The sequence below is a fragment of the Excalfactoria chinensis genome, chromosome 20 (genome assembly GCF_039878825.1).
Source record: "Excalfactoria chinensis isolate bCotChi1 chromosome 20, bCotChi1.hap2, whole genome shotgun sequence".
NCBI lineage: Eukaryota > Metazoa > Chordata > Aves > Galliformes > Phasianidae > Excalfactoria > Excalfactoria chinensis.
This window is the reverse complement of record NC_092844.1, coordinates 2,979,781-2,997,596: the sequence shown is the minus strand read 5'-3', so window position 1 is coordinate 2,997,596 and position 17,816 is coordinate 2,979,781. Positions and strand designations below refer to the sequence as shown.

Genomic DNA, 17,816 nt, shown 5'->3' with positions numbered 1-17,816 from the left:
CAGCAGCAGGAGGTGCTGAAGGCAGCGTGTGAGATATCCCACAGCCCTCAGCCTTATCTGCCAGCAGGGAATGCAGGGCCGTGTCCCGTGACTGCTCTGAGCCCTGCCATGTCAGTGCAGAAGCCATTGAAAGAAGTGGCGTCCAGCACTTGCAGCTACTGCCGTCCCATCTTTGTTCAACAGAAGCATTTGGCTCCCTCCTAAAAAAGGGGGATTTACTTGATTCCTGAGTATTTGGGTGTCTGGTACACAGTGACATTTTCCTGCTCAGGGGGAGCGAAAGGAACCTTCATATTACTGTATTTAGACCTGCTGCTGAATGTGATGATTTCTCATTCCTTAAATGGACGAATATCTTCCCCAGGAGTGAGTGAGTGTGTGTGTGTGTGTGTGTGTGTGTGTGTGTGTGTCTCCGCTGTTTAACGTTCACAAAGAACGTCACATTTAGCTAAAACAGGGCAAATTTGAACGTGTTTAAAAGGACACATTCGTATTCAGAGGTGGCACTTTTCATTTCTCCAAGCCAAGAATCCTTGTGAAAAGAAAACACGACTGAACACGAGGATGTACTGAAGAAGTATTGTCCTGCCTGTGTACATTTTATATACATAGAAGGTTTTGAAAATAGAAAGTGCCTGGACAACAGCAGTTGGTGAAATGTGGAAAATATGTTGCTGAGGTATGTGCCTTGCAAAGTGACTTATGAGGTTTACAATACAGCCATCCCTGAGGGTTCATTTTTCCCCCTTTTCCTCCATGTTCCCCGTGTTCAATCCATTTACCATTCCATTTCTGCAGAGTAAAAGGCAGATTTCCTCAACTGCCCTTTTCACTCTCTTAGCTTTTGCTCCTTGCAGCCTTTACCAGCTGGATAGGTCCTGTTTTTTCCTTTCCCCAACCTGATACAAGTCCCAGCAAATTCCCTCGTTGCCCACAGCTGAAAAAAAATCCATCTCTGGGCCTCCTGGCAGGGTCCTGTGTGCTTTGTTGAGTAGACCTCACCCTCCAGCAGAGCATTTGGAAGAAGCCAGACCTTCTTAGCAGCTGGTATTTTGGGAGTTGTGAGTGTCACTCCTCAGTCTCTCCTTTCTTGTCTCTTAGCAGCACAGCAGGAGTTTTAGGGCAAGTATTTTGGTCTTGATGAACCACATGGATTGACTGCTAACTTGTGACTGTTACTATTATTTGGGCTAAAAACAAGCTGCTTAGATGTGCTGCTGTGTGAAATGTTTAGCCCAGTGGTCAATAGACATCGTGTTAGCTGAAAGATGGCCAGGTAGTCAGCCCTTTTTCTGCACACAGAACAAGGCAGCACAAGCAGTCACCCACCCTCCAGCTTACTCAAGGACTGTATCTTAGCGTAACCTGCCTTGGTTTGGGCAAAGAAAGAAGAGTAACAAGGCAAGCTGGGTGCAGTGGGTTTACTGCATGTTTCTATAGGTTTTTGGTACTGAGAAGAGAGTGTGTGAAGGGAACTAGCTTCCTCTGAACGGTGTCATTTGAGCACACAGCAGTGAAACCCTTTGAGCCCGTGCTCTCCCCGAGGGGGGATAATGTCAGGCTGTCACTATCCAGTAATATGAGGATATAAAAAGTCCCCTTTCAATAGCTGCAAGAGGAACGTGGGGAAGGATTAAGTGAGACACAGCTCTCGATCCTCTTTGTCCAACCCTCCTCACCCCCAGGTGTGACCAATTAGCTCTAGGTGCACCTTTGTCAGAATCAAGAGGAGTTCTTTCATTGCCTTTTGCATGCCCAGGGTGTAACCTAACAGTGTTTGAGATCAGAAGGGGTGGACTGCAGGGTCCCCTGTGATCTTGCTGTTTGCTGCCCGATGTTTTACAGAACAATTTACTTGTAGTGTGCCTCAGTTTCCCCACACGATGGCAAAGATTGCATCTGGTGTGTACCGGCATGTGACAAATAAAAGCTACAGAGAAAGCAACTTTAGGAAGCAGATTTCATGCTAGGTCCTGCAGCTGACACAAACTCCCATTACTTGCTGTGCCCTGTGGTGCAGTGAGTGCAGCCCCCTGCCCAGCTGCAGCCACTCTCTTTGATTACCTGGCTCCTATGGCCTGGACTGCACAGCTGTGGGTGATGAGCTGAACCACCCTCTGGGCTTAAAGGCAGACATTTTAGATGTGGTCTTTGTATGGTGCAACTGAGCTGCTTCTAGTAGGGTAAGTGCTTTTTAAATATGTTCTTTTTTTTACTTTTGTTCTCAATGGAGTGAGAGAATGGGCTGCTTTTTCAGGGTGCCTCACTCTAGTGTGGGGTTTATTTATTTTATATATATTATTTATTGCAGGGTGGCAGCAGGGCAGAAGGGAAAGCTGTGCTGCTGCCTGAGGTGGGGCTGAGGGCAAAAACAGTCCATGCCTGCTTTGCTGCTTGTTTGCAATGCTTGCTACAGGAATAGAAGCTGCCTTTGTCTTTTCTTTGGTGGGGCCTGATGATACCTGAAGAAACCTGGGCTGGATAGCAAGGCCAGGTAACTTTTTGTTGTTGACCTGCTGTAATGAAGTTTGGAAGGTCTCTTCTATGTGGTAGAGCCTGATGTGCAGCACCAGTTGTATGTGGTGGTGATCCAGCATGCCAAAACCTGGAATCAAACTTGAGCTCAGTACCTTCCAGCCTGAGTTTTGAGCTCTGTCCCACTGCAAGTGAATACCGAGTAAGGGGCTTGGCCTCCAGGAGTTGAAAATGTAAGTAAAGCAATGCTGGGAGGTGGAACAGAGTAAATTGTTTACCTGAGGGCAAAGAAGAGAGCATCAGCTTTCTTAGTTTTCTCTTTCATCCTCACATCTCCCAGACTGTTATGCTTCCTCAGGGGTCAGGCTTTGAAGGCGCATTTTGAGCTGCGTCCACCTGTGATGCTGATGGAAAGCTGGACCTTAACACTGCCTGTGCTGTCAGGGAAAAAAAGGAACATAGTGGAAATGTATCTAAAGTGAATTTGGGGCAGCAGGAAGGATACAGAGAGAGTCCAGGTCCTCTGCTTGCTGAGCGCTGGAGGCTTTGAGCTTGTGGATCCAGGGGCTGGCATGGGCTCTCCCAGCTCAGGGAGAAAAACAATCCCATCCTCAAAAGGGAGCAAGCACGAACCTAATAAAGGCACCAGCTGGACGAAAGGAAAACCGGCTCTTTGGAAAAAAAAAAAAATAAAAAAAAAATCCTTTCATTAGAAAAATAATATATTTCATCCTAATAAGGTAAAAATATTTGAAATGGGGCAGAAGTGAGCACTAGGCAGCATCTGTCAGGCCCTTTCTGGAAAGGGGAAGATTATTAAACTCAATTATAATTTATTTTTGTAAAGTGTCTTTCAGCCTAAAAATCTCCCCCGATGCTTTGCAAGGGCTGCTCAGGGGTTACTTGCAGCAGGGAGCATCTCGGAGTGCCCCTCTTCCCTCCAGCCCCTCTTTCCTGCATCTGCTGAAGGATTTAACCCTTCAGGTTTTTCTCTTCTGTTTTTGTGCAAGTTATGAGTGTCCTTTTGTGCTGTGAGCTGCAAGAGCGTGCCCAAGGAGCGGAGGGGCAGTTGACGTTGCCTTGTTTTTCTGCTTTAGATTAAATAGTTGCGTTTCTCCAGGACGGTTCCTCCTGAGTGAGGAGGTGATTGGTTGCTTAGGGTTGATTCAGAGCATCCAGGAGCACGACGAGCTTCTCTGTTGCCTATTTTTCTTTTGGTGCCTGTCCCTTCGCCAGCCTGCTTCTCCATCTCTTTATCTGCCTGGTGTGTCTGGTTTCTCAGCCCTCCTGCTGCCGTGCCTGCCCGTCTCCTATTGCCCCACACTTTTCCCTTTTGCTCCCAATGCTTCAGACACAGACTGCTGCCAACTTTATCCATTCACTTTGATAAGCTAGCACCGAGGTTTTATCTGTGTTGGAGCCAGACTAACACCTCTCTAAAATTAATTTACTAACTGATTTAATTAGAGAAATTTCTTGAGTGGACATTCCTCCATCTCTTTGAACAAGTTTGCTTTATTTAAAGCATTTTAAACTGATGTGTGCATGCAGAAAAGACTGAGTGCTAAACTGCTGCCACCCTCCAGTGCAGATGCACAGTTTGGTGCTTCATGCCCTGATACAGCATGAACAGCAGGTTCCATCTCTGCCTGCCTGTTTGCTTCTATGGCTTTGTTCATTCCTTGCTGTACGGTGATAGCAGCCCTTCCCAGCAGCAGGCACAGGTTCAGAGTGAGATGGAGGCAGGCAGTGGGCACAGGGCTGTTGGTACTGGGAACACAAGGCAGCACCCTGCCCTGTGGGAAGGGAAGGGGGCAGGCTGGGCTCCTTAGTCTGCCTGTCAGATAAATCTTCGTCTGTTTACTTAAATCCTCAGTGTTTCTTCATTTGTTTGTTTAAAAGTTTCCCTGCCAAAAAAGAGCAAAAGGAAGGAGGGAAGCTGCCTCCATGGGCCACCCCTCAGCCAGGATGGGGCTGGGGCACTTTGGGGACAGGAGGAGCAGAGGTGGCAGAGCACCCTGCAGCCTGGGGACACGGCCCTGCTCCCATCTGCAGAGCACCCAGGTGAGGGACCCATTGAGCCCCTTCTTCTCCCTCCCATTGTTTTCTCTCCCCACAACAAGTGAAACAAAAGAGAAAGTAAACAAAAATCTTGCAAGGTCATGAAGAAGTGTGGAAGTGCATTACGTACCCATACATACACCCCATGCATACACCCCTGCGGGTCCTTCACCTGCTGGTGTGTGCTGTCACCCAGACTGGGGGCTTCCCTCATCCCCTTTGGGGCACTATGCAAACCTGCATACCCTGCAGAAAACAGGCATGTACAAGAATGCATACAATAGGCATGTGTGCTCTCATCTTTCCCAGTTTGTTCAAATTAAGCTTAAATTTACCACTGGTTTGTAGAGAGAGAGACAGGAATCTTTTATTTGTGTATGTGTGCATATGTGAAACTGCCCAAAGTTCTTGGTGATCTGCATGCTTTTTTGTTTGCAATGTGCACGAGCTGCTCATTGACTTTCAGGGAGGTCTTAAAAGTTCACGTTCCAATTGAAGATGATGTGAGATTTTTATGATCAAGTTGTAGCTTCAGCCTTCAATGGAATACAAGTGGGAGGGGAAGGGAGATCCCTCTGTGGAAGGCCTTCCTGTGATCTGTCAGAATGGCACCTGTGGGTTTGTAAAGCGTTGTGCCTGGCTGCACCAGCCCAGAGGTGTGTGTGTGTGTGTGTGAGACTGAGCTGGGCAGTGAGCAGCCTGTGTGCAGCGGGGCTGTTGGTGCCAAAGCTTACTTCATGGAAGGGTTTTGCTTTGTATTCACAGAATGGGCTGGGTTGAGAAGGACCACAGTGATCATCTGGTTTCAACCCCCTGCTGTGTGCAGGGTTGCCAGCTACCAGACCAGGCTGCTCAGAGCCACATCCTGCCTGGCCTTGAGTGCCTTGAATGTACTGTTATGTCCAATGCAAGGACCCTGCCTGCTGCTCACCTATGCTGAAATCCCACTCCATTCCGCATTTCATTCTCTAGAGGTATTGGGGATGGGCTTATTTAACAGACCTATTTCCCCAGCAAGTCTCCTTTCTTGATGTCAGCTTGCTGCAGGAAGCCGGTGCTGAGCCTCAGTCCTTGCAAGCTCTGAGTTATGCCCAGTATGTGTTGTGCGTCATAACAGCTGCCTTTCCTTCTGCCTGAGTGCAGGAGGCATCGTGCTACCAGAGTCACCATCCTCCCAGCCAGGCCTGCTTTCCTGCACCCGGTGCTCAGCTGAGCAAGCTGTGAGGAGTTTGTGTGGCACTCGTGGCTCCTGCTGGTGACTGCTGGGCATCCTGTGGGACTAAAGAGGAGTGAGTTTGGAGCTGATGAGCTTGTAAGAAAGATTGCTGTGAACTGAGTGAGTGCCTGCTGCAGTATGGAAACCGTCCCTTGTTGCTCTGGACATAAGGAGAGGTGTAACCCAAAGTAGTGTTTTCCTAGTAACCCACATAAATATCCATGCTGGGCTCTGAGAAGTACTTGGACAAACTGCAACCATCATCTTTCAGAGCCACCAGGATGGCCATTACCCTCACTGTAGGCCAGCGACGGTAGTCTGTTGCCTTTATTTCTGTCCTTATTGGCCCACATGGCTCAGCAAGGACAGGTCTCTGTGCTAAGGCTGGTTTGTTTAATGACATCTGAAAAACAGCATGATGGGAAGCAGCAGCAGAACCATCTGGTCTCCCATTCTGTGTCCTAGAATACTTTGAATGCTTCTTCGTTTAAGGTAGTTGAACTTTTACTGCCTGTTTTGGTTTTAAGTCTTATGAATCATATGGAAAGGGAAAGCAGGACTCTATTTTGGCTGGGCTGGTGCCGAGGGATATTCCTGCTGAGGGTGCCTGTGCTGGTGGCCGCTGCATGCAGCTTGCCATGTGCTGAGAAGCCAATGTCCTGTGCCTCCTGTAAAACAGCCAGCTTAGTTTTGTGGATACGTGTTAACTGTGGGGTTCTGTGCTCAAAAAATGCTGTTACAGGGATAGGCTTGATGTAATCATTGTACAATAGCAGCAGTGGTGCCTGGTTGTTGTCCAGACCTCAAAACAAGCTGCCTCGCTGGGTGGCTGCCACTCTCCCTCCCTGAGGCTCTGAGTGCAGTGGATGCAGAGCTGCAGCGTCACCCATTGCGAGGGCTTGGAAGGAAGGCAGTGGTGAGGCTTTGATTTGTTCAACTTGCTGCTTCTCCCTCCATTTAGCCATTCTTTTCTGAAGGGCAGTGAGGGTTCCGCAGAGAGCAGGCAAGTTCCAGCAGGAGCTTCCAAGCCTTGAGATGTGTCGTGTCCCCCCAGAAACACCAGGATGTAAAAATCCCGTGCTGTGGGCAGAGCTCCAGAGAGAGCAAACCTCTGTGCTCTGAGGTCGGATTAGGAGCATGTTCAGGTCATGACATCTGAAAACAGGATGGCTGGGAGCTGCAGCAGAGCAACCAGGGGGCTTTGAAAGAGAGAGGAGTCTAATCCTCTCTGCTAGTAAGGAGGCAGCTGCTGCCAGTGCATGGGGCTCAACAGGCTCTGCTCTTCGGCTCCTGGGTTCTCTGACTGGTGGCAGAGGGCAGCAGGCACAGACACCCAGCTGCCTTCGTGGTGGGGAAGAGCAAAGCAGAAGTTTGCTTTGCTTTCTTTGGGTAAAACAAGAACTGTGCTGCTGCTCCTTACCTCCACCCCTATAGCACTGGGGCAAGTGCCTGAACCTGGGGGGGAAACACAAACAGCTCTTGTGCACAGTTATCATGGTGTCCAGGGGGGGTCTCTGGGATGTGTGCTTGCAGTGGTCTTCCATTGAGGGGTGAGCACTCGGGCACGCTGTGACCTGGTGGATACCAGGAGGGTCATTGCTTTAGAGCACCTGATGTGCTGTGAACAAACGTGCTTGCTTCAAAGCAGCTTGTTGGAGTCCTTGTCAAATGGCACCTGCTGCCTGTGCCAATCTGCCTTGCCCAGAGCAGGTGGGGAAAGCCTGTTTCCAGGGTTGCCTGGTGAGGAAGCCCCCAGGCCTGGCATTTGTTCAGGTGGATCGGTGGGGACCAGCTGCACTGAGCACCCAGGGTTTATCTTATCTGCTGTTCCCTTGCAGCTGGAGCTCACAGCTGCTGGGTCGTCTGCTCCAAGGCAGTGCTGTAGTATGGATGGAAGGACAGAATCTGCCCTGGAAAGGATTGTCTCATCCCCAACGGCAGTGGCTTCTCTCTGCCAACACGTGGCACACACAAGTGACAGGAGCAGGAGGAAGCTATGGAGGGACCAGGTAAGGGATGTTTCCTGTTAGATCTTGGATGTGTTGTGTACAGTTTTGTGCAGCCTGAGCTTGCAGACCAAGGTGGGAAGGGAGAAGTCAAAATGCAAGCAGCTGCATCTCTAATTCACATTCCCCATCAGCAAATCATGGAGGTGAAGCATCACCCGTTTCCTCCTCTGAGGAAAGGTTGAGGGAACTGGGTTTGTTTAGCTTGGAAATGAGAAGCCTCCAGAGAGACCTCATTGTGGCCTTCCAGTACTTGAAGGACACGTATAAACAGGAGGGGAAATGGCCGTTAGCGGGGGTGGACAGCAACAGGACAAGGGGAATTGGTCTTAAACTAAGATGGGAGGTTTAGGTTGGATCTAAGGAGGAAGTTTTTCCCAGAGGGTGGTGACGCACTGGAACAGGTTGCCCAAGGAGGCTGTGGATGCCCCATCCCTGCAGGCATTCAAGGCCAGGCTGGATGTGGCTCTGGGCAGCCTGGGCTGCTGGTTGGTGACCCTGCAGGGGTTGGGGCTGGATGAGCACTGTGGGCCTTTGCAACCCAGGCCATTCTAGGACTCTGTCTGATCACCTCCATCGTCGCCCTGGCAAACACTCCACACACAACTGCAGCAAGGCTGCTTAAGAGGTTTGAGGCCAGAGTCTGTAAAAAGAGAACTCTGTTCTTTTTGCACTTATCACTGCCGTGCTGGTGCTAAAAGTGGCTGTTAAGGGGGTGTGGGGGCATCACTGGGGCTGCGGTGCTTTAAAAGACCCGAACTGCTCAGCTGTCCAAAACATGAAACGCCTCCTCAATCAAGAAGACAACGACTCCAGCACTTGGAACTTGGTTGGTTTTGTATTTTTTTTTTTTTTGTATTTTTTTTTCCAGTTTTTATTGAGTGAAAATGTCAAACCTTGCATCAGTCATGCAAAAAAAAAAAAAAAAAAAAAAATCAAATAAATAAAACACATATATTAAATTTCTAATAGCACTAAATTCAAGTGGAAAAATATTCAGTTCTTAATAACGCAGGTGCTGAAGAGACCAGATTCAAGTAAATCAGAGCACACCGTCCTGCTATGGGTGGGTTTGGTTTCTTTTTTTTTTTTCACTTTCTGCATTTTTTTTTGTCTCAAAACCTATATATATATCTATATATCTATATATATGTATATACATATAGATATATACACACACACATATATATGTGCATACATATTATTTTTATATTTATATATATACACATACATATTTATAAAACATTAAAAAGAGCATTGGTGGTTCAAGCATTTATTTCCCCCCTCCCCCACAGAAAGAAAGAAGTAAAACAACAACAGAACAGAACGAAGGTACACAGTTAAGTCCAAAATGAGCTAGCAATGGCTTATAGTCCTAGTGTGCAATATGGATATTACAAAAGGCCAGAATTCTCCCTCTTTGTCTTTTTATCTTTTTTTTTTTTTTAATATAGTTTTTTAAAGTGTTTTTTGTGGGTTTTTTCTTTTTTTTTTTTTTCTTTTTTTTTTTTTTGCTACATTGGAAAAAAAGTTTTTTCTTTTTTTTAATTATTTTTTTTAACTTTTTTCTTTACAAAAATTCCTTCCACGCAGCCTTTAATCCAGTTGAGTTTGTGGCTAGAAAGGACTCAATAGTTTTGATTTCGTTTTTTGCTCCTCAGCAGTGAATGGTAGCAGAACCAGGAGGGTCCATCCCAACAAGGCTTGTTTTGTTTGTTTTCCGTTTTGTTTCGGACACAACCGTTCCGTTTCCCCTCCCCCCTCCTCATGCCCTTGGTTGAATCTCTCTCTCTCTCTCTCTCTGCTCTTTAAGCACTTACAGCATGGCATTCATGGCCCTGGTGATGTGATCGCTTGAAGCGAAGAACCACCTCACTGCAATGGGCACCTCAGTGCTGCTGGGGCCTTTGTTCAAAAAAAAAGCACTTACTTAAGTGTGGGCTTCAATCTGCTCCAGCTCACAAAGCGTTTGCTTTTAAGAGTTAAAGCCTGAGCATGGCAGAAAAGCAAGATGGACTTAACTTTCTAGACTGGTTGCTGCTGCAAAGATGGGTGTAGTGAGAGCTGTGCAGGTACGGGGCTGGGCAGGGCCATGGGGCAGAGGTCAGTGTGAGCCTCTTGGGAAAGGACCTGCATTCCCTGTGCCAGCGCCTGGAGGAGCCGTGATAAAGGATTGGGAGAAAGGCTGAGACACGGGGGAGAAGTCGGGTGCCTTGAGGGGGAAGGTGGTGTGCATAGATAAACATGGGCCCCTCCAGCATGCTGAGCCACATAGGAGGAGGTGTGGAATGGCTCCACATCAGCTCAGGCCCCAGCAAAGTGCTGCTGAGTGCAGCTGCCGCGGGATGGCTTCCCCTCTCCTCTGTGCCTCGGCCTTCTCCCACTGCCTTGCAGTGATTTGGTGAGTGCAGCTGGGTGAGATGGGCTGGGATACAGGTATGGACACTCTGCCCTCAGTGGTGCTGAGGTGCCCCATGAAGTGCCCTCCTGGCTGCTGTGAGCAGCCCTGCTAGCCGTGCTCACAGGATGGGGTTTGAGGATGGGCTCCATGCTGACCCCACAGAAATCAACAATGTCTGCAGGGTGCCAAGTGAGAACATAAGCTCTGCAAGATGGGGCCTGTGTTACAGCTGAGGGGTCCTCCTGCAGCCCATCACCTTACAGTGTGAGTGGCTGAATATGGGAAGAAGAGACAAGTACAGAACCTGCAGCAAATGCCATTAAAGCAGAGGGGTTTTTGCCCCATCCCAGTCCTAGAAATCCCAGCTCCTCATTCCCTCACTCAGCCCCAGGAACGGGAGCTCTGTGACGTTCAGGAGTTGGTCTGTGCTAGAAAACACACAGCAGAGGGCAGGGGATACAGCCAACAAAACAAAAACAAACAAAAGAATGAAACCCTGTAAAAATAAAAGCCACACAAAATAACCGATAGAGGAAAAGTAACTCCAAAGTATTAAATAAGCTACAAACTAGTCATAACAATATTTCATTTGTTTTTCATTTGTTTCATCTCTACAAAATTCAAGTTAAAATTCGGAATCGTGCAGCTCCGGTCAGTGCTAGGAGTGTGAAGTCAGCCTCAAACCACAGAGTTCAGGCCCCCCTCCCTGCCTCCCCCTACAAACAAACACTACATTGAAAATAATAATAATAATAATAATAATAAGGAAAAAAAAAAAAAGAAAAAAGGAAAAAAAAAATTGCACACAATGAACCGTATCTACGGGCCTCACAGAAGGTGGGTGACCCCCCTCGTCCCCCTGGCATCGGTTGTTTCTCTTTTGTTCTATGTATAAGAAGAACCTTTACAGAAAAAAATACTGTACAACTTCTGAACTAGTTTCTTTTTTTTTTTTGCCTTTCCTTGTGAAACATCACCTGAACCTCCTGTCCCCACTGAACGCAGCCGCGCTGCTTGTTTATAAAGCAGACCTGATCTGCACCAGGTCCTAAGGGAAACAATTAAAAAAACCCAGCCTAAACTCCTTGAGGCCTTTATCTGCTCAGGGTAGAAACAAACTGCGGGGATCCCTTGGAGCTGAAGTGCTTGAGGAGGGGCTGTGAGTTTGTTAAGAAAAATACCAACCAGGCTGAAAGAGAAAAAGGGGACACAGCTCGGACCCAAAGAACCTTTTGCTAGGCTGGTGTAGTTACAGACTGGCACTGAAAGAGCCATGACCAGAATTCATCTGTTCTGTCCTTCTGGAGCCGTGTGGATGCAGAGATGCCCACTATCTCAGACTCTGGTGAGGATTTGGGGGTCAGAAAGCTACTGCCTCACCTGCCTGAGTCCTGGGCAGTCTCCTGTAGTGTGTATTCCCAGCCTGGGCTGGGGAAAAGAGAGCAGGGAGGAGATGAGCTTGTGACCAGGGCAAGCCCAAGCTTCTGGAGGCAACAGGTCCCAGCTCACTAAATTCCATTTACTTGTACAAGGCCTGAGCTCTCAGCCCTGCTTGGCAAAATGTACCAGCACAGACACAGAAACACATCGCTTTTTTAGCTGGACTGCATCCCGGCCTCTGCTGGCATCTCCCCACATCTTTCTGTGCTGTGTAGGTTGCAGCAGCCTCATGTTTTGTGGCTGCGAGAACCAAGGCTGGGCAAATAGCTCTGCGGGTGCTGCAGAACTGTCCCCGCTCAGTGCTTAGCAAAGGAGTGGGACGTCCCACATTGGATCCTGAGTGCCTGCCTGCCTTCGCCCTCCTCAGTGGTGCCTTCACCCTCTTCTGGAAGTCACCAGAGCTACATTTCAGTCCGTGCAGAAAGCTGCGGCCATCTCCAGTGAAAGGCAGGGGAAGAGGGCTTGGGGTGGGGACATACCTGTCATTGTGCAACTGCGAGAGTCAGACACAAGTAGTATTTTCAAGGCTGTGTTAAGGGCTGGGACACTCGTGCGAGCACAGCGCTCCTTGTGCTGCGCTGCGGCACAGTGTCAGCTCACAACCTCCTGACTCTACCGAGTCCTCCTGAGATGGGGATACTGAAGCACCACAAAAAAGCCTCACCCTCAACAGAGGGAAAGCACCTGGGGTTGGGATGAGATGGAACTGGATGGGAGTCGAACCCCAGTCCTCCAGTGTGACAAACCCTTTAACTGCCCGCTGTGCCGAGTTACTTCAGCTCAATCCCTACAGGCGGAACAGCAGGGATGGGGAGAGGCGCCTTACAGCTGCAGACAGAGAAAGTTTTACAATATAAATAGCATTCAAAATTATTATCATTAATAGTAAAAAGGATCTGGAAGAACAGAGGAGTGTCCCATTCCCACCCCTGCTCATTCATTAATGCGTCCTCATTTGCGTGACAATAAATACCCACTCCCACCCTCTGCTGTCTGATGCCATCCATTTAATGCTGGAGAAAGAAGAGAGAGAGAGGGAGAAGGATGGGGGAGAGAGAGAGAGCACCCCTCGCCCCCTCCTTCCCACTGGCAAAAGCTGAGCTAGTTGTCTTTGTGACACCAATTCCTTGCATGTTATATATGTGTGTGTGTGTGTACATTATATATATAGAAGAGACACACACACAAATATATATTTCTACAATTCATTACCTGTTGTTCCCACCCACCCCCCTCCAAGAAGTGGAGATTATTATTAATATCGTACAACTGAAAACATGGAAAAATAAAACCCAGAAAGAAAAATGGGGGGAAAGAACCCCACCCATAACAAAGGGTCCCCAGATGGGCGCAGGCCCCGTGCACCTTTTGGGAGACAAGGAGAAGCAGCTGGTACCCTCGAGGTTCATGTCCATATAAAAGGGTATTTTTCCGCCGCATCCTGCCCCTGTGTTCTGTGATCTGCAGAATGAAGTGATGCAGCACCAGTCCCGCTGCAAACCTGTCTCTCTTATGGGGCCTGTGGAGTATAGGTTTCCTTCCTTCCTCTCTCTCTCTCTCTCTCTCTCGTGTGTGGCACGGAGTTTGTATTTCACTTGCCATCCCAATCTTTGTTCTTGCCTCATGTGGGGTCCCCGAAGTAATTCTGTGTAAAAGCAAAACCAAACCACTGCTGCTGTTGTCTCTAGGATTAAGGAGAAGCTGCTGGAGCAACCGTCGAGGCTTCGGCAGCAGCAGGAGCCGGAGCAGGAGCTGAGGCTGGAGGAAGGGCAGGAGCTGCCTCGTCCTGCGGCCTGGAAGCATCACCGTGGTCTGTGGAAGAAGAAGCAGCTTCCTCTGGTTCCCCATCATCTTTAGTGGCCAGGCCCTCAGGGTCAGGCAGCGATTCTTCAGAATCCGTGTTCAGGTCTTCCTCTTCATCGTCCTCCTCATCATCATCGTCATCATCCTCCTCTTCATCATCCTCCTCTTCTTCGTTCATCTCCTCCTCATCATCCTCTTCATCCTCTTGGGAGGAGTCATCTTCATCCTCCACCTCCCCAGAGCCTGACGCCGCTGCCCCCGGCTCCTGAGGGGCGGTCCCAGCTCTGCTCGGGGAGGGCCCTTCAGCGACTTCTGACTGCTTCTTGCTGAGGTCCAGGGAGTCATTGAGGCCCACGCCAGCCGCGTTCTGCAGGAAGAAGAGGGAGCTGTTGTTGTCCGTGCTGAGGTTGAGGGAACTGTCCAGGTTGATGGAAGAGTTCTGGATATCGTACTCGAGAGAGGAGTGGGCGAGGCCTTCGGGGCCAGGAGAGATGGCGGGCAGCTCCCCTCGCTCCTGCTTCTCGTGTTTGCGCTTGTGCGAGTCCATCTGTGACATGCCCACCACCGTGTGTTTGCAGCCAGGGTAGGTGCAGTGGAAGTGGGAGCACTTGAGTTTGTACTTGCAGTCGGGCACCTCGCAGTCCACGCTCGAGCTGAACTGGCAGAAGCCGGCAGCACTGATGACATCCTGCTTGCCGTGGTGCTTACGGTGGGCTGTCACCTTAGTGCTGTCAGTGCAGCGGAAGCCACAACGCAGACAGTGGAAGTGTGTGCTATTGCCAGAGAACTGACAGTCTGGGAAGTTGCAACTCAGTGAAGACTTGAAGCGCTTGAAATCATCCAATACCAGGTTGTCAACGCGGTCGTGGTGCTGGGCGTGCTTATACATGTGGGTACGGCCGCAGAACTTATAGCCACAGTTCTCCCGCGTGCAGTGGTAGTGGGTAACCTTGAGGGAGAATTGGCAGCTGGAGTCCTTGCAGTCCTCGTAGAGGTCGTAGCGCCGAAATCCCTCCAGCATCATCCCTTCATCCAGCATCTTGCGTGAGGATGCAGTCTTGCGGCGCTTGCCAAATGGGGACATGTCCTCAATAATCCAGAAGCGCTTTTTGGCCCCCGAGGCAGTTGGCATAGTGATGGTATTCCCTGAGGAGAAAAAGTGAAGAGTGCTATTGCTGACAGGTCTCTCCTCGTCCCCTGACTGTCCTGGCAAGCCCTCTATTTGCACAGACAACACCACAACAGCCCCCCTCAGCAGCTCATCTCCCAGGCTCTCAGTGAGCCTCAGATCCAGGGCCGCTGGCTGACTGGTGCCGCACATCACTTCCTCGGATTTTCAGCACATCCCACCTTGCTTCTAATTGCCACTCTTGTATAACTTAATATTATCCAAACACCATCACTCCTTCTCTGTTTTGCAACTCTGAGAGTTTCTCCTGCTGCTCAGTTATCTCTAGCCTTGCTTGCCTCTTAAATTAAACTTTAATGCAGAGGAGTTGGCTTCTTTCAGTCCAAGGGCTGATGTGTTTTACAGTAGTTTTACTGTGGTTCAAGTAGTAAATGAGTTTAAGCGTTTTAAAGCCAGCAAGTGCGCACTGCTTTCCCCTATCCGGGCTCACTGTGAGCAGGACACCATAACACACTACAACTGCCAAGGACAGGCACGAAGTGGAGGAAGATCCCATGCATGATTGAAAGTGCAAGGGGGGGAATTTATAGAAATAGGATGGACTTTGGCCAGGAGACTGCAACATCCCTCACTGTAATGAGCCTACATATTACGATGAGTGCACTTAGAAAGACAGATGGACAGATGTTCAATGGGGCCAATTCTCATCATCACTAGCCAGCGGACTCCAAGAGAAAATACCAGTTCTATGGCTTTCCCATGGGTCTCAAAAATCACATGATGCCCCTAGTAAATAAAGAGCCCTCATCTATCTTCCAGTTTCATTCACAGGGCCAGCATAACTGGCTAGTGTTCACGTCCCCTAGGAGCCAGATGACATCAAGGACTCGACCTCATTATATCTATTAACTTTTTTTTCCTTCTCTGCTTACTATTTCCAGAATCAAAATCTCCAGGACCAACACGCAGCACAGACAAGGTTGGAGGCAAGAAGAATTTCACACCAGCTGCAAAGCTGTGAGTATAATTGGAAATTATAGCTTGCAACTAAAGCGCACTTTTTTCTTCCTTGCCCTCCACCTTCTTGCTGAAATTGCCATCCTTTTAAAGAGAGGCAGGATTTGAGACATGCAGTGCATGGGACCTGAGAATCCAGAGCAGCCTGCATCCTATTCTAGGAGACTGAGGAAACAGTCATTTGTTTGAGTGCTGCAGGATTGGTTTTTTTCCTTGCTGACAAGCAGGTACAAAAGCAATGGATGCTATTATTGCCATACCTGGCTTGCTAGCTTACAACTCTTTAGATAAAAAGGATTTGGATGATTATCCAAGGAAGCCTCCAAACGTTAAACACACACCATACCCAAAGGTGCAAGCCTACAGGCAGGGTAGCAGCAACCTGATCTCCCTATACAGTGTCTGGCTGGTGTACCTGGGCTATACAGGTTGTGGTGTGAACAGAGAGCAAAAGATCTTTCACATCCATTCATTACTTGCACTTGTGCTCAAACTGCAAACTCAAGAACAAGGGTATGAAAAAGAAGATAACCTACTACACTCATCAGCCATTAGACAGCACTCAGTCCCTAATGCTCAGCTGGAGACCATAAACCTCTGCAGATTAATCCCTATCAAATCTGAATGGTAAGTACATGCCATAAGCTTCTCTTTTCAACTAATAACAATGTAAACATTTAAAAAACTTATCTGAAGATCAACAGGTAAAAACAAAAGAAACTTAAAAATAAGTAATTAAAGAACAGCACAAAGGGAAGACTGTAGGTAACATGCACATCACTTAAAAATACAGTTTACTGTGTATTCTGGTCACTGGAAAACACTGCTCTGGACAGGGGGTGGATGCTTCTCCAGCCAAATCCCGTGACAAAAAGCCCTGAGCTTCCAAGCAGAGCTGGTCCTCCAGCCATACTCCAGATCTGCACGTTACTACACATGCATACACTAAAGCTGGCAGGAAGGATGACTGGGACGTTTATAGGCTGCCAGAATCCTCTTTAGTGTGAAACAAATATGCTCTTGATTAACTAGAAAAGAGCTGGGAGTTGGGAAAAGAAGCCAAAGCTGAGACACACCCTAAAAACCATTCCAGCCGGAATGAGAATCCCCAGCCTGAGCCACCTCTGATCTCAGTCACACATGGGAAACACGGCAGCTTGAAACTAAAGCTCTGAGTGTATTTTCTGCAGCTGCAAGAGCAGATGCAAACAACAGCGAGTGTGAGAAACAGCCTGAGATGCCTGATGATGTCATTAGAGTGACACTGACTGTACTTCCCTCTGTTACTTGTGCTGGGGAAAGCAGCCCTGAATTTTATGGCTTTATATGTGAATAGGAAGCAGTGAGGCTGAAAGGAGCTATAAAACCACTGGAGGCATCTACCTACCAAGATGTGTGCAACACCAATAGACACTGGGCTAGGTGGCCTAGAAGTTCTAATGCAGAAGTCCAGGTTCATTAATGCTACAAGAGCTAAAGTTTGCTTTGTGGCCATCCTGCTGTTATCAAGAGGTGAAAAATTGAATGTGAACTACTGATTTTCCTCATAGTTTGGAGCTGGCTTGAAAATTCTCTTAGGTATCTGCATTTTTCACAACGATTTGCTCTGCTTTTTGGCTGCCCTCCATAGCTGTGGTTACCATGTCAGCAAATGGAGCAGGTATGGAAGGACCCTTGGATAATGTTAAGTGAGACAGAGTGACAAAGGCTTTTTTCTATTTAACTGATTCAAAAGGTGCAAAGAAAAATGTGGGCAAGGTGAGTGGGGAAGGAGATGGGCAAAGGACACTAAGAGAGAAAGCAAAGTGTTACCTGCTGCATCCTGAACTAAGGGAACGTCACTTTTTACTGGAGTTGGAGTGGCAATGATGGGCGAAAACCCAGTGGTGCTGGCGGCAGGCATGACAATGCCTCTGCTGGATCCAAGAGTGGCACTGAGCAGAGAGTATGAGAGACAAGATGGAGAGAAAAGATAGGGGAGGGTGGGAATGGGAGACCTAAGCAGGGCTTGTGAGAAAGATGGAGGCAGAGGTGGAGGTTGAGGTTGTGGTGCATTGTGGGTAGCATCATCGGCAGCAGCAGTGGCAGTAGAAGGAACCAGGCAGCCTGGAGAACGTGGAGAGAGAAAAAAAAAAAGCAGAAAAAAAAAAGGAAAACAACAAAAAAATAAGAAACAAACAAAAAGAAAGAAAAAAAAAAAAAGAAAAAATAAAATGAGAACCCAAGAGCAGAAGCAGTGTGATGAAAATGGAAAACACGTTAACAAAT

At 48.3% G+C, this 17,816-nt stretch overlaps 1 protein-coding gene across 1 annotated transcript in view; it reads right to left on the bottom strand.

Annotated features, from left to right (window-relative positions):
• Nucleotides 1–12,852: 12,852 nt before the first annotated feature.
• Nucleotides 12,853–17,816, bottom strand: part of CASZ1 (castor zinc finger 1) — a 69,656-nt gene continuing 64,692 nt past the window's right edge. Inside the window, exon 18 of the mRNA XM_072354351.1 lies at nucleotides 12,853–14,548. Within this exon, the coding sequence (XP_072210452.1) occupies nucleotides 13,290–14,548 (1,259 nt within the window). The 3' untranslated portion in view covers nucleotides 12,853–13,289. The remainder of the gene's footprint in view (nucleotides 14,549–17,816) is intronic.